General features: G+C 36.4%; 1 protein-coding gene across 2 annotated transcripts in view; it reads left to right on the top strand.

The window, feature by feature from the left end:
- Positions 1–27,283, top strand: part of RDX (radixin) — a 102,002-nt gene that overhangs the window by 11,987 nt on the left and 62,732 nt on the right. For both annotated transcript variants that reach the window (XM_089915522.1, XM_022561536.3), the window contains exons 2-3: positions 1,434–1,507; positions 15,728–15,811. In XM_089915522.1, the coding sequence (XP_089771648.1) occupies positions 1,496–1,507; positions 15,728–15,811 (96 nt within the window). In that variant the 5' untranslated portion in view covers positions 1,434–1,495. The remainder of the gene's footprint in view (positions 1–1,433; positions 1,508–15,727; positions 15,812–27,283) is intronic.

Here is a 27,283-nt window from a genome sequence, read left to right as displayed (position 1 = left end):
TTAGCCAAGCAAGCCTGGAGATACAGATTTGGGAGTTACTAGTTTATAAATGATGTAAAAGGTTGGTTTTTGAGGCTGATTTAAGACCTGAGATGAATTTGATAGTAGGGGTGAAAAGAGGATTTAGAAGTGGAAGATAGGACTGAAGTACAGTTAGGTTCATGAAGGTAGGTGATTGTAGGTAGGGAATATTTATCTATCATTTCCTAGCTAAGAGTTAGGAAATGAGGAATTTAATACTTCTAACTGAATTTCATAGCCCTTTGTATTAGATGAGAAATTTCTCTTGATGCAGTTCCCTGTATGGGGAGAGGTTCATTGACATGTGATTGGCTAAAATTTAGAGAAATGACCTTACTTTGATCCTTTGTTTTTATTTCAATTTGGAGAATTTTCAGTTTTTTTAATAATAGTATCTTAAAAAGCAATTGATAATATATTTTTAAAATACAAAAGTAATTCTATATTAATTTAGTTGATAGTGTAATGAATAAAAATTTCTTGGCAAAGATATTACTTATATAAGCTGATTTTCAGGTAATTAATATATTTCTTACTATAGGTTTTCAAATTGGAATGATAATCATTTTTTTCTGGACAACTAAATGGTTAAAAATGTTACATCTTTTGGTAGGTTTGTAGGGGGAAAATCCAATTTTGTTAGATGTTTGTGAGAACATTTACCCTGAAATAGTCCATTGTTTTTCCTGGATTAAGATTTACTTCTTTTGCCTGAGCGTGAGAATATATAATTTAACATTGGTCTTCAGGACAATTCTGTATATCCGTGAAGACCATTAGCTTGCTGATGAGTAGCATGCAGATTACTACTGTGCAGACTATGGCTGTTTTATCTACCTTAGGTGAAAAAGTTACTCTTAATGTTATTTGTCTCTACTTGGACTTTTAAACTTTCAAGGAGGAAAAATAATTTTCTTTAAAAAGTTATCTTTTTGTAGTTTACATTAATCAGTATTTACTTTTTTGTCTTTGGCAGTACAGAAGAAAGGTTGAGAAGTGTTCCTGAATTCATTTCTTTAGAATCTGAATCTATCTGTTCTCTTCTTTGCCGTCCCTCTTCTCTACCAGTCTGGGTATAATAGGGGCAAACTTGACTCAGAAAGAGAAAGCATTTGGCCCTTAGTAATCTTTCCTTTGCTATGTGTTGTCTGTAATTAAATTAAAACTTTTAGTTGATGATTGAGGTGCTTTATACTGTGTTATTTGAGATGTGTGCTGTTTTAAATCACAGATATAAGTATTTTAAAAGAATGTGAATAATAGAAGACATTGAAAATTAGAATAAAATGAGCTCCATGTTAATTGTAACATTTAAAAATGTTAAAGTTTTCTTTATACAAATTATATTGTTAAGCAAAAACATTACTATATAAAAAGATAATAGATCAATTATGCTTTCTTTTCTTTAACAGAAGAACAACAGAATTCATAAAAGTGAAGAATTTTTAAAGAGGGTGACAAAAAGAGAAGGAAAATGCCGAAACCAGTAAGTGTATTTTATTACTTCTGACACTGCTTACTTAATAAAATATCAGTGGCATTAAGTTCCTTTCGAAACAAGGCAAAGTATTATGGTAGAGTTTTGGGGGGAAAAAAAGCACTGATATTACTGTTGTTTGTTTTAGATTAATGTGGCTGGAGTATGGTGTTATGTGGGCCAGTGATGAAGAGGTTTAGGTGACACTGTAATTAAGATTACTACAGGTTGTGGGGTCAAACTTAGTTCTTATCCTTGCCCTGCCACTTAACCTGACTGACCTTTGTTAGATTAGTTCAGTCTCTCCAATTCTTAATTTCTTCACATATAAAATGGAGATATAATTAGTTACTTACTGGAGAGTCTGGTGAGGATTAGAAGATCCTGGTACATATACATTCAGTGCTTAGTAAAAAGTAACTTAGTGTTAAACAGGAGAAAATAATGAGAGGTCAGAAGGATCCATGCAGTATTAATTTTCTCATAATTCTAGCTTTGATGCTAGTGATACCAGTGCTGATATTATATATAGTCCTAGATTTTTGATTTAATGGTATATATGTGATCATTTTATTAAGTTTTATAATTATATAATTTGTGACTAAGGTTTATTCTTTTATCTTAGGATAAATGTACTTTTCTTCATCTAACAAAATCGGGGTTTTTTTTTTTTCAAGAATTTTTTGGCCAGTTATCTTTTTAAGAAAATAATTGGTTGTGGTTATTTGAATTTTCTGGCATGAATGTCACTTTCGAATTACTTTTAAACATTTAGCAGGTAAAAAAGTGCATTGTTGGAGGGAGAGAAGAATAAAAGGAAGTGAAAGGCATAATCAGTACAAAGCAAGAATTAAATTTTTCTATTTGCAGATGACATAATTATGTAAATAACCTGGAATTTACAAAACAACTATTAGAACTAATAACAGAATTTAGCAAGATTGTTGGACATAAGGTTATATTTTTTAAAAGTCAGTTTTCTGTTTTATATACTAGCAGCAAAATTCAAAAAATGAAATAATTCCATTTGTAATAGCATTGAAAACATAAAGTATTTAGGAATAACTTTACAGATGCTGTACAAGATCTCTATGCCGAAAACTTATAAGTACTTAAAAAGACCAAAAGGTATACAAAAATAAACGTTGGTCATAGATATGTCTAGAAAATATTATTACAATGTCTGTTCTCCCCAAATATATTGGTAGATTGAATGTAATTCTAATCAGTTGAATCCCTTTGGTTAAAATTGACTAGCTGATTATAAAATGTTTATGGAAGAGCCAAAACTTACGTGGAATAGCTAAAGCAATAGCTAGTGGGAAGCAGCCGCATAGCACAGGGAGATCAGCTCGGTGCTTTGTGACCACCTAGAGGCGTGGGATAGGGAGGGTGGGAGGGAGACGCAAGAGGGAGGGGATATGGGGATATATTTATACATATAGCTGATTCACTTTGTTGTACAGCAGAAACTAAGAAAGCATTGTAAAGCAATTATACTCCAATAAAGATGTTAAAAAAAAAAAGAAAAGGGTGGGGTTTCCCTGATGGCACAGTGGTTAGAAGTCCGCCTGCCAGTGCAGGGGACACAGGTTCGAGCCCTAGTCCGGAAAGATTCCCAATGCGGCGGAGGAACCAAGCCGATGTGTGACAACTACTGAGCCTGAGCTCTAGAGCCTGTGAGCCACAACTACTGAAGCCCGCGTGCCTAGAGCCCGTGCTCCACAACAAGAGAGACCACCACAGTGAGAGGCCCGCACACTGCAACGAAGAGTAGTCCCCACTCGCTGCAGCCAGAGAAAAGCCCTCATGCAGCAACGAAGACCCAGCACAGCCAAAAATAAATAAATGAATTTATTTAAAAAATAAAATAAATAAAAGAAAAAAACAAGGGTGGAGCACTTATACTCCTGGATTTCAACACTTATTTTCAGGCAACAAAAATAAGACAGTGTGGCATTAAAATATTAGATAATAGGATCAGTGGAACAAATACACATCTCCACACACAATGTTGTCACACAATTCAATGGGGAAATAAATTCTTTTCAAGAAATGATGTTGGAACAAAGAGTTATCCATACAGAAAAATACGAATCTTGACTCTTATATCACAGTTTACACAAACAACTAACTCTGAATGGATCACAGGCCTAAATTAAAAGGCCCAAACTATAAAACTTCTAGAAGAAAATAGAAAACGTTTTTGCAGTCATGGGGTAGGCAAAGATTTCTTTGATAGTACACAGAAAGTTTGAAGCATTAAAAAAAAAAATTGAACATCAAATTTAAAAAGTTTGCTATTTGGAGAAAGGAGCCCGCATTTCCGTAGAGCAGGAACTCCTGGCTCGGGGTCTCTTCCCTCTGCCGTCACGGAACTGCCCCGGAGCCTGAGGGGAGGCGGCCTCCCTGAGGCTGCCAGCTCTGGAGGGGCCCCGGCGGCCGAAGCCGCGACAGTCATCGGCACCACGGGCAGGCCATGCGTATGAAAGTCCTTGGTGCTGCGGCCAGGAGTCAGTGCTGTGCCTCTGAGGTGGGAGAGCCAACTTTAGGACACTGGTCCACAAGAGACCTCCCAGCTCCACGTAATTTCAAACAGCAAAAATCTCCCAGAGATCTCCATCTCAACACCAACACCCAGCTTCACTCAACGACCAGCAAGCTACAGTTCTGGACACTCTATGCCAAACAACTAGCAAGACAGGAACACAAACTCACCCATTAGCAGAGAGGCTGCCTAAAATCATAATAAGTCCACAGACACCCCAAAACACACCACTAGACGTGGACCTGCCCACCAAAAAGACAAGATCCAGCCTCATCCACCAGAGCACAGGCACTAGTCCCCTCCACCAGGAAGGCTACACAACCCACTGAACCAACTTTAGCCACTGGAGACAGACATCAAAAACAACGGGAACTACGAACCTACAGCCTGCAAAAAGGAGACCCCAAACACAGTAAGGTAAGCAACATGAGACGACAGAAAAACACAGCAGATGAAGGAGCAAGATAAAAACCCACCAGACCTAACAAATGAAGAGGAAATAGGCAATCTACCTGAAAAAGAATTCAGAATAATGATAGTAAAGATGATCCCAAATCTTGGAAATAGAATAGAGAAAATGCAAGAAACATTTAACATGGACCTAGAAGAAGTAAAGATGAAACAAGCAACGATGAACAACACAATAAATGAAATTAAAAATACTCTAGAAGGGATCAATAGCAGAATAACTGAGGCAGAAGAGCAGATAAGTGACCTGGAAGATAAAATAGTGGAAATAACTACTGCAGAACAGAATAAAGAAAAAAAAATGAAAAGAACTGAGGACAGTCTCAGAGACCTCTGGGACAACATTAAACGCACCAACATTCGAATTATAGGGGTTCCAGAAGAAGAAGAGAAAAAGAGAGGGACTGAGAAAATATTTGAAGAGTTTATAGTTGAAAACTTCGCTAATATGGGAAAGAAAATAGTTAATCAAGTCCAGGAAGCACAGAGAGTCCCATACAGGATAAATCCAAGGAGAAACATGATAAGACACATATTAATCAAACTGTCAAAAATTAAATGCAAAGAAAGCATATTAAAAGCAGCAAGGGGAAAACAACAAATAACACACAAGGGAATCCCCATACGGTTAACAGCTGATCTTTCAGCAGAAACTCTGCAAGCCAGAAGGGACTGGCAAGACATATTTAAAGTGATGAAGGAGAAAAACCTACGACCAAGATTACTCTGCCCAGCAAGGATCTCATTCAGATTTGATGGAGAAATTAAAACCTTTAGAGACAAGCAAAAGCTGAGAGAGTTCAGCACCACCAAACCAGCATTACAACAAATGCTAAAGGATCTTCTCTAGGCAAGAAACACAAGAGAAGGAGAAGACCTACAATAACAAACCAAAAACAATTAAGAAAATGGGAATAGGAACATACATATCAATAATTACCTTAAACGTAAATGGATTAAATGCTCCCACCAAAAGACACAGACTGGCTGAATGGATACAAAAATAAGACACATATATATGCTGTCTACAAGAGACCCGCTTCAGACCTAGAGACACATACAGATTGAAATTAAGGGGATGGAAAAAGATATTCCATGCAGATGGAAACCAAAAGAAAGCTGGAGTAGCAATTCTCATATCAGACAAAATAGACTTTAAAATGAAGACTATTAGAAGAGACAAAGAAGGACACTACATAATGATCAAGGGATCGACCCAAGAAGAAGATATAAAAATTGTAAATATTTATGCACCCAACATAGGAGTACCTCAATACATAAGACAAATACTAACAGCCATAAAAGGGGAAATCGACAGTAACACATTCATAGTAGGGGACTTTAACACCCCACTTTCACCCATGGACAGATCATCCAAAATGAAAATAAATAAGGAAACACAAACTTTAAATGATACATTAAACAAGATGGACTTAATTGATATTTATAGGACACTCCATCCAAAAACAACAGAATACACATTTTTCTCAAGTGCTCATAGAACATTCTCCAGGATAGATCATATCTTGGGTCACAAATCAAGCCTTGGTAAATTTAAGAAAATTAAAATTGTATCAAGTATCTTTTCTGACCACAACACTATGAGACTAGATATCAATTACAGGAAAAGATCTGTAAAAAATACAAACACATGGAGGCTAAACAACACACTACTTAATAATGAAGTGATCACTGAAGAAATCAAAGAGGAAATCAAAAAATAACTAGAAACAAATAACAGTGGAGACACGACGACCCAAAACCTATGGGATGCAGCAAAAGCAGTTCTAAGAGGGAAGTTTATAACAATACAATCCTACCTTAAGAAACAGGAGACATCTCGAATAAACAACCTAACCTTGCACCTAAAGCAGTTAGAGAAAGAAGAACCAAAAAACCCCAAAGTTAGCAGAAGGAAGGAAATCATAAAGATTACATCAGAAATAAATGAAGGAAACGATAGCAAAGATCAGTAAAACTAAAAGCTGGTTCTTTGAGAAGATAAACAAAATTGATAAACCATTAGCCAGACTCATCAAGAAAAAAAGGGAGAAGACTCAAATCAATAGAATTAGAAATGAAAAAGGAGAAGTAACAATTGACACTGCAGAAATACAAAAGATTGTGAGAGATTATTACAAGCAACTCTATGCCAATAAAATGGACAACCTGGAAGAAATGGACACATTCTTAGAAATGCACAACCTGCCAAGACTGAATCAGGAAGAAATAGAAAATATGAACAGACCAATCACAAGCAGTGAAATTGAAACTGTGATTAAAAATCTTCCAAGAAACAAAAGCCCAGGACCAGATGGCTTCACAAGCGAATTCTGTCAAACATTTTGCTAACACCTATCCTTCTCAAACTCTTCCAAAATATAGCAGAGGGAGGAACACTCCCAAACTCATTCTAGGAGGCCACCATCAATCACCCTGATACCAAAACCAGGCAAGGATGTCACAAAGAAAGAAAACTACAGGCCAATATCACTGATGAACATAGATGCAAAAATCCTTAACAAAATACTAGCAAACAGAATCCAACAGCACATTTAGAGGATCATACATCATGATCAAGTGGTGTTTATTTCAGGAATGCAAGGATTCTTCAATATACGCAAATCAATCAGTGTGATACACCATATTAACAAATTGAAGGAGAAAGACCATATGGTCATCTCAGTAGATGCAGAGAAAGCTTTCGACAAAATTCAGCACCCATTTATGATAAAAACTCTCCAGAAATTAGGCATAGAGGGAACTTTCCTCAACATAATAAAGGCCATATATGACAAACCGACAGCCAACATCATCCTCAATGGTGAAAAACTGAAAGCATTTCCACTAAGATCAGTGATAAGACAAGGTTGCCCACTCTTATTCAACATAGTTTTGGAAGTTTTAGCCACAGCAATCAGAGAAGAAAAGGAAATAAAAGAAATCCAAATCGGAAAAGAAGAAGTAAAGCTGTCACTGTTTGCAGATGACATGATAGTATACATAGAGAATACTAAAGATGCTACCAGAAAACTACTAGAGCTAATCAGTGAATTTGGTAAAGTAGCAGGATACAAAATTAATGCACAGAAATCTCTGGCATTCCTATACACTAATGATGAAAAACCTGAAAGTGAAATCAAGAAAACACTCCCATTTACCATTGCAACAAAAAGAACAAAATACCTAGGAATAAACCTACCTAAGTAGACAAAAGACCTGTATGCAGAAAATTATAAGACACTGATGAAAGGAGTTAAAGATGATACAAATAGATGGAGAGATATACCATGTTCTTGGATTGGAAGAATCAACATTGTGAAAATGACTCTACTACTGAAAGCAATCTACAGATTCAATGCAGTCCCTATCAAACTACCACTGGCGTTTTTCACAGAACTAGAACAAAAAATTTCACAATTTGTATGGAAACCCAAAGACCCCGAATAGCCAAAGCAATCTTGAGAACGAAAAACGGACCTGGAGAAATCAGGCTCCCTGACTTCAGACTATAGTACAAAGCTATAGTAATCAAGACAGTATGGTACTGGCATAGAAACAGAAATATAGATCAGTGGAACAGGATAGAAAGCCCAGAGATAAACCCACTCACATATGATCACCTTATCTGTGATAAAGGAGGCAGGAATGTACAGTGTACGAAGGACAGCCTCTTGAATAAGTCGTGCTGGGAAAACTGGACAGGTACATGTAAAAGTATGAGATTAGAACACTCCCTAAGACCATACACAAAAATCAGCTCAAAATGGATTAAAGACCTAAATGTAAGGCCAGAAACTATCAAACTCTTAGAGGAAAACATAGGCAGAACACTCTATGACATAGATCACAGCAAGATCCTTTTTGACCCACCTCCTCCTAGAGAAATGGAAATAAAAACAAAAATAAACAAATGGGACCTAATGAAACTTCAAAGCTTTTGCACAGCAAAGGAAACCATAAACAAGGCAAAAAGACAACCCTCAGAATGGGAGAAAATATTTGCAAAGGAAACAACTGACAAAGGATTAATCTCCAAAATTTACAAGCAACTCATGCAGCTCAATAACAAAAAAACAACCCAATCCAAAAATGGACAGAAGACCTAAGTAGACATTTCTCCAAAGAAGATATACAGACTGCCAACAAACACATGAAAGAATGCTCAACATCATTAATCATGAGAGAAATGCAAATCAAAACTACAATGAGATATCATCTCACACCGGTCAGAATGGCCATCATCAAAAAATCTACAAACAGTAAATGCTGGAGAGGGTGTGGAGAAAAGGGAACCCTCTTGCACTGCTGGTGGGAATGTGAATTGGTACCGCCACTATGGAGAACAGTATGGAGGTTCCTTAAAAAACTACAAATAGAACTACCATATGACCCAGCAATCCCACTACTGGGCATATACCCTGAGAAAACCATAATTCAGAAAGAGTCATGTACCAAAATGTTCATTGCAGCTCTATTTACAATAGCCAGGAGATGGAAACAACGTAAGTGTCCATCATCAGATGAATGGATAAAGTAGATGTGGCACATATATACAATGGAATATTACTCAGCCATAAAAAGAAATGAAATTGAGTTATTTGTAGTGAAGTGGATGGACCTAGAGTCTGTCATACAGAGTGAAGTAAGTCAGAAAGAGAAAGACAAATACTGTATGCTAACACATATATATATGGAATCTAAGAAAAAGAAAATGTCATGAAGAACCTAGGGGTAAGACAGGAATAAAGGCACAGACCTACTAGAGAATGGACTTGAGGATATGGGGAGGGCGAAGGGTAAGCTATGGCAAAGTGAGAGAGTGGCATGAACATACATACACTACGAAACATAAAATGGATAGCTATTGGGAAGCAGCTGCATAGCACAGGGAGATCAACTCGGTGCTTTGTGACCACCTAGAGGGGTGGGATAGGGAGGGTGGGAGGGAGGGAGTCGCAAGAGGGAAGAGATATGGGAACATATGTATATGTATAACTGATTCACTTTGTTATAAAGCAGAAACTAACACACCATTGTAAAGCAATTATACTCCAATAAAGATGTTAAAAAAAATTATACCTCATTTAAGCCATTGAACCTAAAAAAACATTAAAAAATGGGTTAATCAAAAAGAAATTTGCTATTTGAAAGACAACAATAAGAAAGTAAAAAAGGCAAGGCAGATTGGGAGAAAATGATTTCAGTATAGCATTCTTTTAGAACTCAATAAGACAACCCAATTTTTAAAAAGTGGGCAAAAAGTTTGAACAGCTACTTCACAAAAGAAAATATATTAATAGCGAATAAGCAGTTGAAAATATCCTCAATATCTTTGGTTATCAGGGAAACATAAATGAAAAATACAGTATGATACCACCTTATATTTACCAGAGGAGCTGTAATTAGACTGATAATACCTTGGCTGTAAGGATGTGGATCAACTAGAACTCTTATTTCTGATAGGAATGTGAAAGTTAAAAGTAGTTTGGAAAACTGTCTGAATAATTGAGTGAAGAACATTTATTTTTCCTAAGAGTAAGGGTTAAAAATTATATATAAGGCTTCCCTGGTGGCACAGTGGTTAGGAATCCGCCTGCCAACGCAGGGGACACAGGTTCGAGCCCTGGTCCAGGAAGATCCCACGTGCCGTGGTGTAGCTAAGCCCTTACGCCACAGCTGCTGAGCCTCTGCTCTAGAGCCCGTGAGCAACTACTGAAGCATGCTCACTATTTATGACTAGGCTGAAAAGTGGCCTTATATCTGTCTCTTCTCTTCATGTTCTGTTGGTGAGACCTTAGTCACATAGCCATACCTAATTGCAAGAGACATTGAGAAATGTTCTTGTAGCTCAGTAGCCATGTCAAACGGTAATTCTGTTAGATTTTGGTGGTCAAACAACAAGTAGTCTCTGCTACAATCATATGGTTAGTTTTAAGGAGAAAAATCATATAATAAATTCAGAGTAGTTGCTAAAATTGAACAACTATTCATGATTTAAAAGTAAAAACCAATACTTCTTAAGCTAAGTATCGAAGAAAACCTATAACAAAAGTAATTCTTAATTTGTTAACAGTGGAGGCTTTTCTTTTAAGATCGGGGACAAGACAAAATGTACACACTATCACTGCCGCTGTTCAACACTGAATAGAAAGCCTGTGCAGAAAAATTAAAAACTCTAGTACTGGAAAGGAAGAAACGCTTTGAAGATGTTAAGGTATTTATTTATATCGGGTTGGCAAATTATGGCCCATAGGCCAGAGCCAGCCCACCAGTTGTTTTTGTACAACCTTCAAGCTAAGAATGATTCTTACATTTTCAATGGTTGAAAAAAAAATCAAACGAATAGTAATATTTCATGACTTGAAAATTATATGAAATTCAAATTTCAATGTCTATAAAGTTTTGTTGGAACACAGTATGCTCATTGTTTATTATCTATAACTGCTTTTCTGCTATAGCAGGAGAATTGAGTAGATGCAGCAGACAGTATGGTCTGCAAAGCCTGAAATATTTACTGTTTGTACCTTTACAGAAAAAGTTTTCTGACCCCTGGTTTATATAAATACAAGAATTTACAATTTAACAGTTGGCAAGGGAGCTGATAAAAGAATCAATATAAAAATCAATTGCATTTCTACAGAAGTAAAACCAGAAAAAATTTTGGAAAGATACTTCATCATATTTATGACCCTATGTTTGAAACGCTTTAAGCTAGATGAGTTTCAGTAGTTGGAATTCTTTGGATTTTAGAAAGGTGAATATACAATGTATTATGTGCATAAGTAGTGTTATGAAATTTCCATCAAGGTCTGTTGCATCACATCAGTATTTCTATAGATTGGTGTGTGAATATCCATTTGAAGTGGGATAAATTAATTCACCAGGTGGACTTATTTCAATTGTTTTTGCTAGAAATTAGCTAATAAACTAGAGTTTTCAATGCATTTAGGATGTCTTGGGATTATGAACCTATAATTATAATAGCTATAAAACCATAGGAGAAAGATATCTTAAATGATTAATATGATTTTTCTGGAGGAAATTATAAACATTTTTTAAAAAGATCTTAAAGAAGACCTAAATCAATGCATAGAAAGAACCATACACTTGGATAGTAAGAGTCAATATTGAAAAGATGTCATTTTTTACCCCAAGAGGCTGATGAATTTAGTGTAGTTCCAATTTAAATCATAATGTGGTGTTTTGAAAAATTTATAATTATATGTGGAGTCAAGAGCAAGAACAAAGAGACAAGAATAGCCAAAACAGTTCTGAAAATAATAAGGGACGACTTGCCATACCAGATATCAAGACTTATTTAAAGATACAGTAATTCAGACAATATGGTATTGGGAGAATAGTTCAATTGAACAGTACAACAGAATAGCACAAAATAAGACCCATACCTATGGACATTAGATTTGTGACAGTGCAGTCTTTGGAGAGTGAATGAGGTAATCAATATACAGCATGTTTGGATGTTTAAAATCACTGTATTATTATCCCTCTGGGGATTAGGAAATGAAATTGGATTTCTACCTTAAATCATAAGCAAAAATCATTGAAGACAAACTATGAAAAACAAAACTTTGATAGGAAATATAAGAATATCTTTATGACTCCAGACTAGGGAAGGATTTCTTTGCTTTTTTTTTAAAAAAAATTATTTTATATTGGGGTATAGTTGATTTACAGTATTGTGTTAAAGGTTTTCTTAAATATGGCAAAAAATTGATATCTGCATGTAAAACATTGATAAATTCAACATTAAAATTTTAAAAATGTTTATCATAGAGAGGGACTCTTCATAAAATAGAAGGGCAAGCTACAAACTAGTAGATTTCTTTGTAATGCAAGTAACTGACAAAGGATTAATATCTAGAATATATAAAGATCTCCCACATATGAGTAAGAAAAAGACAACCCAATAGAAAATAAGCAATACATGTGAACAGACATTGTGAAAGATGGGGAGACTGAGTGGTCAAGAAGCATATTATATTACTTTTCTATTGCTCTATAACAAATTATCACAAATTTGGTAGCTTGAAGCAACACACATCTATTATCTCACAGTTTTATACGCTAGAAATACGGGATGATATGAATGGGTTCTCTGCTCAGGGTCTCACTACCCTGAAGTCAAGGTGTAGCTCAACTGCATTCTCATCTGAAGTTTGGGGTTCTCTTTCAAGCTCATTCCTATCATTGGCACAATCCATTGCCTTGCAGAATGATCTATCCTTCTTTACTGGTGAATGAAGTCCCCATTTTCTTGCTAGCTGTTGGCCAGGGGTCTCTCTTAGTCCTAGAGTGTGGTGTGTGTGACAAGCCCTTTGCTCATGCCCCCTCCAATTCAGCAGTGGAGAACCTCTTTAATGTCAAAGTCCTCTCACACTTTAAATCTCTCTGACTTCTGCACCCAGTCAGAGAAAACTCTTTGCTTTTAAAGGAATCATGTGATTAGCTCAGGCCCACCCACAATGATTTTCCTATCTTTAGGCCAACTGATTAGTAACCTTAAGTACATCTGCAAAATCCCTTTTGTCTTGTAATGTTAACATAATCATGGGAGTAAGGTGGGGGTGGGGGCGAGGAGATCATGGGGGCTGTCTTATAATTCTGCATATCACACATAAGAAGAAGTTCCCAACTTCATTAGGGATCAAGAACCTGCATATTAACACCATATTGAGATATCATTTTGTACCCACTAGATTGTTAAACATTAAAAAATCTGATTATATCCACTATTAGTGAAAATATAGAGCAGCAGGAATTATTATTTATGGGAGTGTAAATTGATACAATCATGTTGGAAGACAATTCAGCATTACATTGTAAAGTTGAAGCTATGCATACTTTATCACCCAGGAATTCTGAGTTATACTTCTAGAGAAACTCAGACACATGCACTAGGAGACATGTAGAAGAATGTTCATAGCAGTATTGTTCTTAATAACCAAAAAATTGGAAACAATTTAATGTCAATCGATAGGAAAATGATAAATGAATTACTGTCTAGTCACATAAAGATGAATGAATTGCAACTACTCACAAAAACATCAGTGAATCTTAGAAATATAATTGTGAAAAGGCAAACTAGTGTAGCAAACTTTTTGTTTAAACCTTTTATTGAAATAGAATATACATATGCAAAAGAATATATGTGTGTAGTTGATGAATTTTCATAAAATATACATATGTAATCATTGCCCACATCAAGAAGGACTTTATTAGCAAATATACAATTTTAATACAGCTATGCAGCTAAAAATCAAAAACTAAACAATATTTTACATATAGATACCTACATTTGTGACAGAAATATTGGTTTTTAAAAAGCTAAGGGGATGACAAACACAAAATTTAGGTTAGTACTTAGCTGTGGGCATTGGGGTCAGGGAATTCACAAAGAAGAAATACACTGGTGACATTTTTTGTCATTTCTAGTTTTTAAGTTGAATGGTAGATTTATGGGTAAAGGAGAACCTTTTCTTTGTTCAAAATGTTCTGACACCAAAAAGGAAAACATTTTCTTTATTCAGAATGTTCTGATACCACATGTGTGGGTTTTTCATACCAAGCAGTTCTCCAATTCTATGTGGATACCAGTTGTGTGTCCTGCAATTTAATTTGTTCTGACACAACTACCCAGAATTAGCGCAGACCCACCGGACTGCTCTGGACTTCTGAAGCAAATCACAGGTAGTGCAAGTGACTCACACTTCTGTCCAACTTGGCTAACGTTTGGGGATTCCCACGATCCCCTCTTCAGATTCTATAATTTGCTATATATAACAGCTCACAGAACTCAGGGAAACACTTTACTTACTATTACTAGTTAATATGAAGGGTACTATAAAGGATACAAATGAAACAGATGGAGAAGGTGAGGTCCAGAAGGGTTCCGAGTGAAGGAGTTTCTGTCTTTGTGGAGTTTGCAGTGCACCACCCTCTCAGCAGGAAGAAGCAGGGAAGCTCTCTGAACCCTTTTGTTTAGGGTTTTATGGAGGTTCCATTTCATAGGTGTGGTTGATTAAATCATTGGACATTGATGATCAGCTCATTCCCCAGCCTTTCCCCTCCTGGGCAGTCGGGGTGGGTGTCTAAAAGGTTCAGTCCTCTAAATCATGTGATTGGTTTCTCTGGCTACCAGCCTCCATTCTGAAGCTATTAGGGCCCATCTGGAGTCACCTCATTAGCATAAACTCCGTTATGGTTGAAAGGAGCTTATTATGAATAACAAAAGATCCTCCTCTCACATCTATCACTCAGGAAATTCCAGCGATTTTAGGAGCTCTGCCAGGAACCAGGATGAAGACCAAATATATATTTATTGTTATGTTACAGTGGGTTTTATTTTGTTATGCTTCATTGTCTATATATGTTACAAGTATTTTATGTGTATTAATATTTCCTAAAAGATTATTTTAAAGAAGGAGCTCTATAAGATTTTTTTGATTAGAGAAGGTATTTCAGATAAAAGTACATGTGTGGAGGTACATGTGGTTGTTAGCATGAGTAAAACGTAAGGGGAAATAAGTCTGATTTAGAGTTCTAATAGTGTGAGTTAAAAGTTAAAAAGATAGGTTTTTACCATATCATGGTGAATTCTAGGTGAAGATGCTATTCTGGAGTAAAAATTATTTTGGTTAAGGCATGTTACGTTTTTGGTGAGATATCCAACTAGAAAGGTATTTACACCCCAAAATTGGAATTTAAAAAAGTTTAGCAAATAAAAGGCAATAGATGTATGGTTTTTATAAAGTGAAGAATAATACATTTGCAGTATAAATGAAACTAATATTTGATTTTTATATTGAAAGAAATATGGAGTAGTGAATGACATTCAAAGAATTTGGAGTTATACCTCTGCCCTGCCATTTGATATCCATGTGTCCTTGGGCAAATGATGGAAACTTTTCTGTAGAAATGAACTTTTCTATAGAAATGCACATATCTCCTGGTATTGTTGCAGAGGCTAAATAAGAAAATGAAAAGCGCAGGTCCTCGTGCCTACTGTATGTTAAGTATTCAATAAATCAAAAACAAATATAAATAAATCAAACTATCACTTTAATAAAGAAAATATTAGGTACATTATAGAGTTGCTTTTTACTGCCTATATATGATACCACTTTATTTTATAAATCAGATAAAAGTATTTTTCTCTTTTCTACTGATTTTCCCTTTGTTTTTTATTGCAGATCAATGTAAGAGTAACAACAATGGATGCTGAGCTGGAATTTGCCATTCAGCCCAACACAACTGGCAAACAGCTTTTTGACCAGGTATCATTTACCAAATGAAGTAATTTTGACACCATAGTGTGGATGCTACTGCATACTTCTTTCTGTGTTTTTTTACCTTAACTTATAATGCAAAAATGTAGCACTTGGAATATTTCACAGTACCTGTTCAAATGTCTTGAACAACTGTAGGGGATAGTTTTTCTCATTCCTAGATTTTGAGAGATAGGACTTTTTAAAAATAATTATTAGCAGGTATTTATTTAACATCGGTTATGCAAATCATTGTAACGAGGACTAAAGGGAATTCAGAGATATTCTCCAGGGCTTCCCTGGTGGCGCAGTGGTTGAGAGTCCGCCTGCCGATGCAGGGGACACGGGTTCGTGCCCCAATCTGGGAAGATCCCACATGCCGCGGAGCGGCTGGGCCCGTGAGCCATGGCCGCTGAGCCTGCACGTCCGGAGCCTGTGCTCCGCAACGGGAGAGGCCACAACAGTGAGAGGCCCGCGTACCGCAAATAAAAGAAGAAAAAAAAAAAAAGATGTTCTCCATAGTCCATGAGTGGAATAGGTGGAGATCCTAGACAGCGGGTGTAACCAAGCGATGGGCTTGTGTTCCCGCAGCACAGAAAGCCAAACTCTTGAAAGTGAGAGTTTGCAGCAAAGTAAGGGTTTATTTCAGGGCACCAAGCAAGGGAGTTGGAGACAAGTCTCAGATCCACTCCAACCTGGTCTTTGAGTTAGAGGGTTTTTTTAAAAGGGAAAGAACAAAGAAGCTGGGGTTAATCATCATCTTGTGACATTTTCTGTGACATTTCTTAATCGTAGAAGAAAGGGTGTCTCTGGCTTATGATTCGCTAGCCAGGTGGTCCATGACTTGGTGGTCTGTTAGCTTATCTTGCCCTGGAGAAGTAAGCTGTACATTAATGATGATATCTGATGATACAACAGCAATTTTAGTACATTAATGATATTATCAACAACAGCAGTTTTGGTCATCTGACTCTGATTATTAGTGTTCATTTAGCACAGGATTAAGGTCAGAGGGGACAAGAAAGGGAATAAAGTTGGATAGAGAGGTTAATCCTAAACTCGGTTTTAGGGGAACTTGGTTTCAAGGGGATGGCAGGAGCAAAGGCACAGGCTATAAACAGGCACCTGACAGCAGTTTGATGTTGTCGGCTCATAATATGGTAGCCTGGAGTTAGAACATGTTAAAGAACTTGGACTACTGATATTGTCCTTTTTTTTTCTCACTCTTGAGAGCACATTTGAGCCACCTTGGGGAGCTTTCAAGAGGAAAAAAGAAAAGCAATGCTTGGAAACCACCTCTAGAGATTCTGTTAGTCTGGGACCTGCTCTAAACTATTAGTAGTTTTATTTAGGCTCTCTAGGTAATGCTGTATATAATGTTGTAAGTAATCAAGTTTCATTGAGAAAAGGAGGAAAGAGATTGGTGACCAGAGGTCAGGTGGTTAAGAAGTGAATTGATTGCAGAAAGGAGGAAGGTAACTTTTACATAAACTTTTATTGATACATATGAGCAGGAGAGCAATAGTCTGTGATCAAGCTTACTATTGACCTTAGAATATGGGAGAGAGAGTTTCTGGCATTACAGCAATAAATAACATATTAGATAGCTACTGATCCAAAATATGATGAAATAGAATTTAAAAACTCCTGGGAAGTTGTTTCTTCTCTTGACAAAGTAGTAAACTTAATCTCTTGATTAGATAATTAATGAACTTGAACACCCTGATAAAGTCTGTTTGGAAGATGAAAGGCTTTTTTTTGGTGTGAGTGAGCAAATTTTTAAGAAAACAACATAGGAAGCTGCATGCACCATACGTTATAGATATTTTACTTTTGTGAACTAATATTCACTTCTGTTGATTCTTCTAGGTCTCCTGTTTTGTAAATACATAGTCTATCTTATTTGAATAAAAATGTAGATGCAGTTAGCATTTACTACTTCATAGCATATTGAAATGTTATTTATAGTGAGCAAAATGTTTTGTGTTAGTCAAAAACGAATCAGCAAGTGGGCCTTTTTGGTATTGGATAGTGAGAAATAAAATATTTGTTTTTTAACTAAGCAGAATTGCTTTAGTTTGGACACGAGGGAAAATTAAATTACATTTATTATAATGCAGTAATATGTAGTAGTTGAAAAGTGTGGGCTCTGGAACCACACTGCCTGTAGTAGAATCGCAGCTGTAGCTCTTTGACTTCACACAAATACTTTCTTTGCCTCATTTTTCTCATTTGTACAATTAGGATGATGATAACATTACGTCTTCAGAAGGTTTTTGTGAGAACTAATTGAGACTCTGTTTAAAGTACTAGAACAGTATTTGCTATACACATTTCATATTGTAAATGAAGAGGTCTAAATTAAAGAGTATTGTTATCTCGTATGGGCTCTCTCAGCAGTTAATTCTTGTAGTCCCTGTTCTATTTCCTGATAATTAGAGCCAGAATGCTAGGATCTAAAAGCAGGCGTTTACCTTGGGTGTAGTGAGTATATGGGTGGGCTGTCAGGTCAGTAGGTTCAGGGTCAGGCCAGGAGCAGACCTAGGGGTAGGAGTTCTTTCAAATGAATCCACCTGTAACAAAACCTCACTTCTGATTAGGATGTCAGCTTGAGGCCATCTGCCCTGTGGAGGACTCTAGTTGAGTGCTTGAGGTCCTTTGGTTTGCTCCCTGCTGACTCTTTCTTCACTGGCCTCCTCTTCCAGCTTCTGCTTGTGGAATTAGAATAGTAATATCCCCAAGGAGTACTCAACATGATCTGTTAGGATGCAAGAAAAAATATTAAAATGTTTGTCTATATTTTTGTCTTTCCTCTTTCAAATTATTTTTTTAAATATGCTAATATATTAGCGTGATAGCATTGTATAACTTCTAAATAAATATACATATAATGTAGTTATGTGCCCAAGTATGTTCTTACTTGTAAGTTCATGATCTAAAGTTTCCTAGAACACTTTTAGAAGTAGGGAAAGATGGGGCCTCTTAAGGAATTTCACAACTGTGCTGTCATTTTTCCTGGTTTGTGTGTGATAGTCTGAAGTTCGCTAAGAGACTGTCCCTTGTGCCCCACTGTGGCAAATCCCCCTTTTACTTAGCATTGTGAATCACAAAAAGCCTAGAAACAGAAGCTGAAGCCTGCGCTTTGGTACACTTCTCTCTGCTGCTCTTGACATTTCCTACTCCTGCCACTCTGAGCTGGAATGTTTTCTGTGGAGCTGTTGGGACAACCTATCTTTTGCCAAAGTTGAATTATCTGGGGTCTCTTTTGTCCACATTAAAGTTTTGGTTGTGACTTCCCTGGTGGTGCTGTGGTTAAGAATCCACCTGCCAATGCAGGGGACACAGGTTTGGTCCCTGGTCTGGGAAGATCCCACATGTCCCACAGCTGCTGAGCCTGAGTGCCACAACTACTGGAGCCCACACTCTCTAGGGTCCACGTGCCGCAACAACTGAGCTTGCGTACTGCAAATACTGAAGCCCACGCGCCTAGAGCCTGTGCTCCGCAACAAGAGAAGCCACGGCAATGAGAAGCCTGCGTACTGCAACGCAAAGTAGCCCCGGCTCGCAGCACCTAGAGAAAGCCCACATGAAGCAATGAAAACCAGATGCGGCCAAAAAAATAAATAAAAATTAAAAAAAAAAGTTTTGGTTGTTTGGCATTGATTGGCATTTGCCATCAGTATGGGTCTTTATATCCTATACCATTCAGAAATTTCTCAGTTTTTTTTTTTTTTTTTTTTTTTTTTTTAAACGTGGTAACCTTTCCTAGCACAGCTAAATGTTTTTTCTTGTTTTTAATTTTTTGCGTATGTCATGCCAGTGAAATTTTTAAACAGGGAAAGTAAACTGAAGGGTTCAGTTTGCTCTCTTGAAACCAAAAGCCTGATATGTTTTTAGATTTTTGACATACATACACTAATATGTATAAAATAGATAACTAATAAGAACCTGCTACATAAAAAATGAAATTAAAAAAAAATATATATTTTGAGCCTAGACCCCGCCCCATGCTCAAACATCACCCCTCACCCCAACTAGGCCCCTGCTCCACCCTAAACCCCACCCCTGCCTAAGTTCCATCCCCCAGCTAAACTCTGCTCCCCATAACCAAGGCTTTTTTTTCTTCTTTTTTTTTTTTTTCTTTTAGATTGGGGTTCTGTTTTACCTTGTTGTTGACGCACTTATATTTTTTCTAATATTTTATTTTTCTAATTTTATCTTATTCTTTATACTTTGTTATTGTTCTGCTCCTTTTGGCTTGTTCCCCCCCACCTTTTTTTTTTTTTTTTTTTTGCTGTTGTGGTTTAGTTTTACCTTGTTGCAGTTGTTTCAATTATATTATTATTTTTCCTAATATATTTTTATCTTTATTCTTTGTTATTGTACTGCTCCTTTTTCTCTCTCTCTCTTTCTTTTTTTTTTTTTTGGCCATGCCACCCAGCTTGTGGGATCTTGGTTCCCAGGCCAGAGATTGGTCCCGAGTTCTTGCGGTGGGAGTGCTGAGTTCAAACCACTGGACTAACAGAGAACCTCAGACCCCAGGGAGTATTAATTGGAGTGAGGCCTCCTGGAGGTCCTCATCTTGGCACCAAGACCCAGCTCTATCCAACTGCCTGCAAACGCCATTGCTGGACGCCTCAGGCCAAACAACCAGTAAGACAGGAATACAGCCCTACCCCTCAAAAAAAAAAAAAGAAATGACAAAAAATATGTTACAGATGAAGGAGCAGGGTAAAAACCTACAAGACCAAATAAATGAAGACAAAATAGGCAAGCTACCTGAAAAAGAATTCAGAGTAATGATAGTAAAGATGATCCAAAATCTTGGAAACAGAATGGAGAAAATACAAGAAGTGTTTAACAAGGATCTAGAAGAACTAAAGAGCAAACAGACAGTGATGAACAACACAATAACTGAAATTAAAAATACTCTAGAAGGGATCAATAGAATAACTGAGGCAGAAGAACGGATAAGTAAGTTGGAAGATAAAATGGTGGAAATAACTGCCAGGGAGCAGAATAAAGAAAAAAAGAATGAAAAGAATAGAGGACAGTCTCAGAGACCTCTGGGACAACATTAAATGCACCCACCAACATTGGAATTATAGGGTTCCCAAAAGAAGAAGAGAAAAAGAAAGGGTCTGAGAAAATATTTGAAGAGATTATAGTCAAAAACTTCCCTAACATGGGAAAGGAAATAGTCAAGTCCCATGCAGAGTCCCATACAGGATAAACCCAAAAGAAAAACACTGAGACACATACTACTCAAACTATCAAAAATTAAATAAAAAGAAAAAATGTTAAAAGCAGCAAAAGCAACAAATAACATACAATGGAATCCCCATAAGGTTAACAGCTGATCTTTCAGCAGAAACTGTGCAAGCCAGAAGGGAGTGGCAGGACATGTTTAAAGTGATGAAAGGGAAAAACCTACACCCCAGATTACTCTACCTGGCAAGGATCTCATTCAGATTTGATGGAGAAATCAAAAGCTTTACAGACAAGCAAAAGCTATGAGAATTCAGCACCAGCAAAGCAGCTTTACAACAAATGCTAAAGGAATTTCTCTAAGTGGAAAACACAAGAGAAGAAAAAGACCTACAAAAACAAACGCAAATCAATTAAGAAAATGGTAATAGGAACATACATATCGATAATCGCCTTGAATGTAAATGGATCAAATACTCCAAACAAAAGACACAGACTGGCTGAATGGATACAAAAACAAGATCCTTATATATGTTGTCTACAAGAAACCCACTTCAGACCTAGGGACACATACAGACTGAAAGTAAGGGGATGGAAAATGATATTCCATGCAAATGGATATCACAAGAAAGCTGGATTAGCAATGCTAATATCAGATAAAATAGACTTTAAGGTGAAGGCTATTACAAGAGAGAAGAAAGGACACTACGTAATGATCAAGGGATCAATCCAAGAGGAAAACTTAACAATTATAAATATTTATGCACCCAACATAGGAGCATGTCAATACATAAGGCAAATGCTAACAGCCATAAAAGGAGAAATCGACAGTAACACAACAATAGTGGGGGACTTTAACACCCTACTTGCACCAGTAGATTATCTAGACAGAAAATAAATAAGGAAACACAAGCTTTAAATGACACAATAGACCAGATAGATTTAATTGATATTTTTAGGAAATTCCACCGGAAAACGGAAGAATACACTTTCTTCTCAAGTGCACATGGAATGTGCTCCAGAATAGATCACATCTTGGGTCACAAATCAAGCCTTGGAAAAGTTAAGGAAGTTGAAATTGTATTAAACGTCTTTTCCAACCACAATGCTATGAGATTAGAAATCAATTACAGGAAAAAAAACAGTAAAAAACACAAATACATGGAGGCTAAACAGTGTGCTGCTAAAGAACGAGATCACTGAAGAAATCAAAGAAGAAATAAAAAAAATACCTAGAAACAAATGACAATGAAAACACGATGAGCCAAAACCTATGGGACGCAGCAAAAGCAGTTCTAAGAGAGAAGTTCATAGCAATTCAAACTCACCTCAAGTAACAAGAAAAATCTCAAACAATCTAACCTTACACCTAAAGCAGCTAGAAAAAGAAGAAAAAGTAAAACCCAAAGTTACTAGAAGGAAAGAAATCATAAAGATCAGAGCAGAGGTAAATGAAATAGAAATGAAGAAAACAGTAGCAAAGATTAATAAAACTAAAAGTTGTTTCTTTGAGAAGATAACCAAAATTGATAAACCATTAGCCAGACTCATCAAGAAATAAAGAGAGAGGACTCAAATCAATAAAATTAGAAATGACAAAGGAGAGATTACACCTGACACCACAGAAATACAAAAGATCATAAGAGAGTACTGAAAGCAACTATATGCCAATAAAATGGACAACTTGGAAGAAAGGAACAAATTCTTGGAAAAAGTACAACCTTCCAAGATTGAACCAGGAAGAATTAGAAAATATAAACAGACCAATCACAGGTAATGAAGTTGAAGCTGTAATTAAAAATCTTCCAACAAACAAAAGTCCAGGACCAGATGGCTTCACAGGCAAATTCTATCAGACATTTAGAGAAGAGTTAACACCTATCCTTTTCAAACTCTTCCAAAAAATTGCAGAGGGAGGAACACTCCCAAACTCGCTCTATGAGGCCACCATCGCCCTGATACCAAAACCAGACAAATATATCACAAAAGAGAAAATTATAGACCAATATCACTGATGAACATAGACACAAGAATCCTCAACAAAATACTAGCAAACAGAATCCAACAACAGATTAAAAGGATCATACATCATGATCAAGTGGGATTTATCCCAGGGATGCAAGGATTCTTCAGTATAGGCAAAAAAATCAATGTGATACACTATATTAACAAATTAAAGAATAAAAACCATATGATCATATCACTAGAGGCAGAAAAAGCTTTTGACAAAATTCAACACTCATTTAATGATAAAAACTCTCCAGAAAGTGGGCATAGAGGAAACCTACCTCAGCATAATAAAACCCACAGCAAACATCATTCTCAGTGGTGAAAAACAAAGCATTTCCTCTAAGGTCAGGACCAAGACAAGGATGTCCACTCTCAACACTGTTATTCAACATAGTATTGGAATTCCTAGCCATGGCAGTCAGAGAAGAAAAAGAAATAAGAGGAATCCAAATTTGAAAAGAAGAAGTAAAACTGTTGCTGTTTGCCAATGACATGATACTATACATAGAAAACCCTAAAGGTGCCACCAGAAAACTGCTAGAACTAATCAGTGAATTTGGTAAAGTTGCAGGGTACAAAATTAATGCACAGAAATCTCTGGCATTCCTATGCACCAACAACGAAAGATCAGAAAGAGAAGTTAAGGAAACAATCCCATTTACCATCGCAACAAAAAGAATAAAATACCTAGGAATAAACCTACCTAAGGAGGCAAAAGACCTGTACTCAGAAAACTGTTAAAACACTGATGGAAGAAAACAAAGATAACATAAACAGATAGAGAGATATACCATGCTTCTGGATTGGAAGAATCAGTATTTTGAAAATGACTGTAGTACCCAAAGCAGTCTACAGATTCAGTGCAATCCCTACCAAATTATCAATGGCATTTTTCACAGAATTAGAACAAAAATTTTACATTTCGTGTGGAAACACAAACGACCCCAAATAGCCAAAGTGATGTCGAAAAAGAAAAAAGGAGCTGGAGGAATCAGGCTCCCTGACTTCAGGCTATACTACAAAGCTACAGTAATCAAGACAGTATGGTACCAGCACAAAAACAGAAATATAGATTAATGGAACAGGATAGATAGCCCAGAGATAAACCCACACACATGTGGTCACCTTATCTTTGATAAAGGAGGCAAGAATATACAATGGAGAAAAGACAGCCTCTTCAATAAGTGGTGCTGGGAAAAATGGACAGCTGCATGTAAAAGAATGAAGTTAGTACGCACTAAATTAACTCAAAATGGATTAAAGACCTAAATGTAAGGCCAAACACTGTAAAACTCTTAGAGGAAAATATAGGCAGAACACTGTATGACGTAAATCACAGCAAGATTCTTTTTGACCCACCTCCTAGAGTAAGCGAAATAAAAACAAAAATAAACAAATGGGACCTAATGAAACTTAAAAGCTTCTGCACAGCAAAGTAAACCATAAACAAGACTCAAAGACAACCCTCAGAATGGGAAAAAATATTTGCAAATGAAGCAACTGACAAAGGATTAATCTCTAAAATATAGAAGCTGCTTATGCAGCTCAATATCATGAAAACAAACAACACAATCAAAAAATGGGCAAAAGACCTTAATAGACATTTCTCCATAGAAGACATGCAAATGGCCAACAAATACATGAAAAGATGCTCAACATCACTTATCACTAGAGAAATGCAAATCAAAACCACACTGAGGTATCACCTCACACCAGCCAGAATGGCCATCATCAAAAAATGTAGAAACAGTAAATACTGGAGAGGGTGTGGAGAAAAGGGAACCTCCTGCCCTGTTGGTGGGAAAGTAAATTGATACAGCCACTATGGAGAACAGTATGGATATTCCTTAAAATACTAAAAATAGAGCTACTCTATGACTCAGCAGTCCCACTACTGGGCATATACCCTGAGAAAACCAAAATTCAAAAAGAGTTGTGTACCACAATGTTCATTGCAGCACTGTTTACAATAGCCAGGACATGAAGCAACTTAAATGTCCATCAACGGATGGATAAAGAAGATGTGGCACATACAAAAAATGGAATATTACTCAGCCATAAAAAGAACGAAATTGAGTTCTTTGTCGTGAGGTGGATGGACCTCGAGTCTGTCTTACAAAGTGAAGTAAGTCAGAAAGAGAAAAACAAATACCGTATGCTAACACATATATATGGAATTTAAAAAAGCGGTACTGATGAACCTTGTAGCAGGTCAGGAATAAAGACGCAGACGTAGAGAATGGACTTCAGGGCACGGCGGGGGTTGGTGGGGGGAAGCTGGGATGAGATGAGAGAGTAGCACTGACATATATATGCTACATGATGTAAAATGGATGGCTAGTGGGAAGCTGCCGCATAGTACAAGATCAGCTCGATGCCTTGTGATGACCTAGAGGGGTGGGATAGGGAGTGTGTGAGGGAGGCTCAAGAGGGAGAGGATATGGGGATATATGTATACATATAGCTGATTCACTTTGTTGTACAACAGAAACTAAGACAACATTGTAAAGCATTTATACTCCAATAAAGATGTGAAAAAATAAATACAGAAATAAGATAGAAAGGGAAAAAACTAAAGAGAAAACTGTAAGAAAGAGTTAACATTAAGAGAGATATACCGTGGCTTCCCTGGTGGCGCAGTTGTTGAGAGTCCGCCTGCCGATGCAGGGGACACGGGTTCGTGCCACGGTCTGGAAAGATCCCACATACCACGGAGCGGCTGGGCCCATAAGGCATGGCCGCTGAGCCTGCGCGTCCAGAGCCTGTGCTCCGCAACGGGAGAGGCCACAACAGTGAGAGGCCTGCCTACCGGAAAAAAAAAAAAAAAAAAAAAAGATATACCAATCAAATAAAAAGTGTGGAGTTTGGATTGTGGCTCAAGAAGCGAACTATTAAGAAAAATTCATAAGAAAAACTTGTCTAGATATTTGATAGCAAGAAGTAACTGCTAATTTTTTTAGGTGTGAATAATGGTATTTTAACTATGGTTTAAAAAATGAAAGATTCTACAACTCTCTGAGGGTATGAATGAATAAAACGTGGTTTTAAATTGTTATAATACAAATTTACTACAACATAAAACAATTTTAAAAAATGACAAAATGATAAACAAATGCAATTTGTAAATCTCATTCGTATCCTAAGTGGAATAAATTAACTGTAAAAAATATATATATTTTAAAAGTAGCCACAGAAATTTCAGCATATTAGGGAACTAACTGTTAAGTCTTTCTGGTGTGATAATGGTATTGTAATGTTTTATTTTTGTTTTTATAAGACTCCGTATGTTTAAGAATTTTAAAATAAAGTATTTACAAATAAAATGGTGTATCTGGGATATGCTTCAAAACAATCTGAGGGGAGATAGGTGCTGTAGATGAAGCAAAACTGGCCATGAGTTTCTATCTATTAAAGCTGACTGATGAGTACATTTACACTGTTGTACTATTCTAACTGTTTATTTGTATATGTTTGAAGTTTTCAATAATAAAAAGGTTTTTAAAGCCAAAAAAAGTAAAAAGAAATATTTATTGTCTGTTTTAAACCAAGAATGTTTATTAAGAACTAATGTTGAATCTTTTTGTAAAGCTTTTAAAATCTTAATAAACTCTCACCTCCCTCATTTTATTTTAAATATAGAATTAAAAATATATTTTTGTTGGCCTCATCCTAGGTGTAGATTAATAATCCTAGTTTACCACTTTATTTACCCTAATACTGCTGAGTACCCACCACAGGCTAATCATTCTTGGAGATGACATGGATATTAAGATGAATAAGGCAGTAATCTCTGTCCTTAGTTTTAAACAGTCAAGGAGGGTAAATAGACACTCTACTAAGAATAGTTAAATTATGATAAAATAAATGTTCAAATAGCAGTATAGGTAAAGTACTATGGGATTATCAATGATCAAGTGATTAATTTTATCTAGATGATAGGAAAGCTTCATTCACGGAAGCATGTTAGTTGAGCTGGGCCTTGCGGAATACATTATTTAACAGGTGGTAAAAGTACAGAAGAAACATTCTAGACAGGGGAAGAAACACGACCAAAGGTGTAGAAGTGTAAAATTTATGGCATGTTCCAAGGATGGTTTTTTGCTCAGTGAGGGTAGAACATAGAATATATGATGGTGAATGAAGGGAAGCAGGAATGGGGGTGAAATCAGCAACTGGATACCCTGAGGCATGGCATTTACATGTCCTCAGAGACTCTTATCGCCAAAATGATACTATTGTCTGGGCTACCTAATAGTATAGTTT

The sequence above is a fragment of the Delphinapterus leucas genome, chromosome 7, assembly GCF_059928025.1.
Source record: "Delphinapterus leucas isolate spDelLeu-1000000601 "Yukka" chromosome 7, BTC_Dleu_Yukka2, whole genome shotgun sequence".
In the NCBI taxonomy this organism is placed as follows: Eukaryota; Metazoa; Chordata; class Mammalia; order Artiodactyla; family Monodontidae; genus Delphinapterus; species Delphinapterus leucas.
Note: the sequence above shows the minus strand (reverse complement) of the source record. Positions and strands in the feature narration are given on the sequence as shown.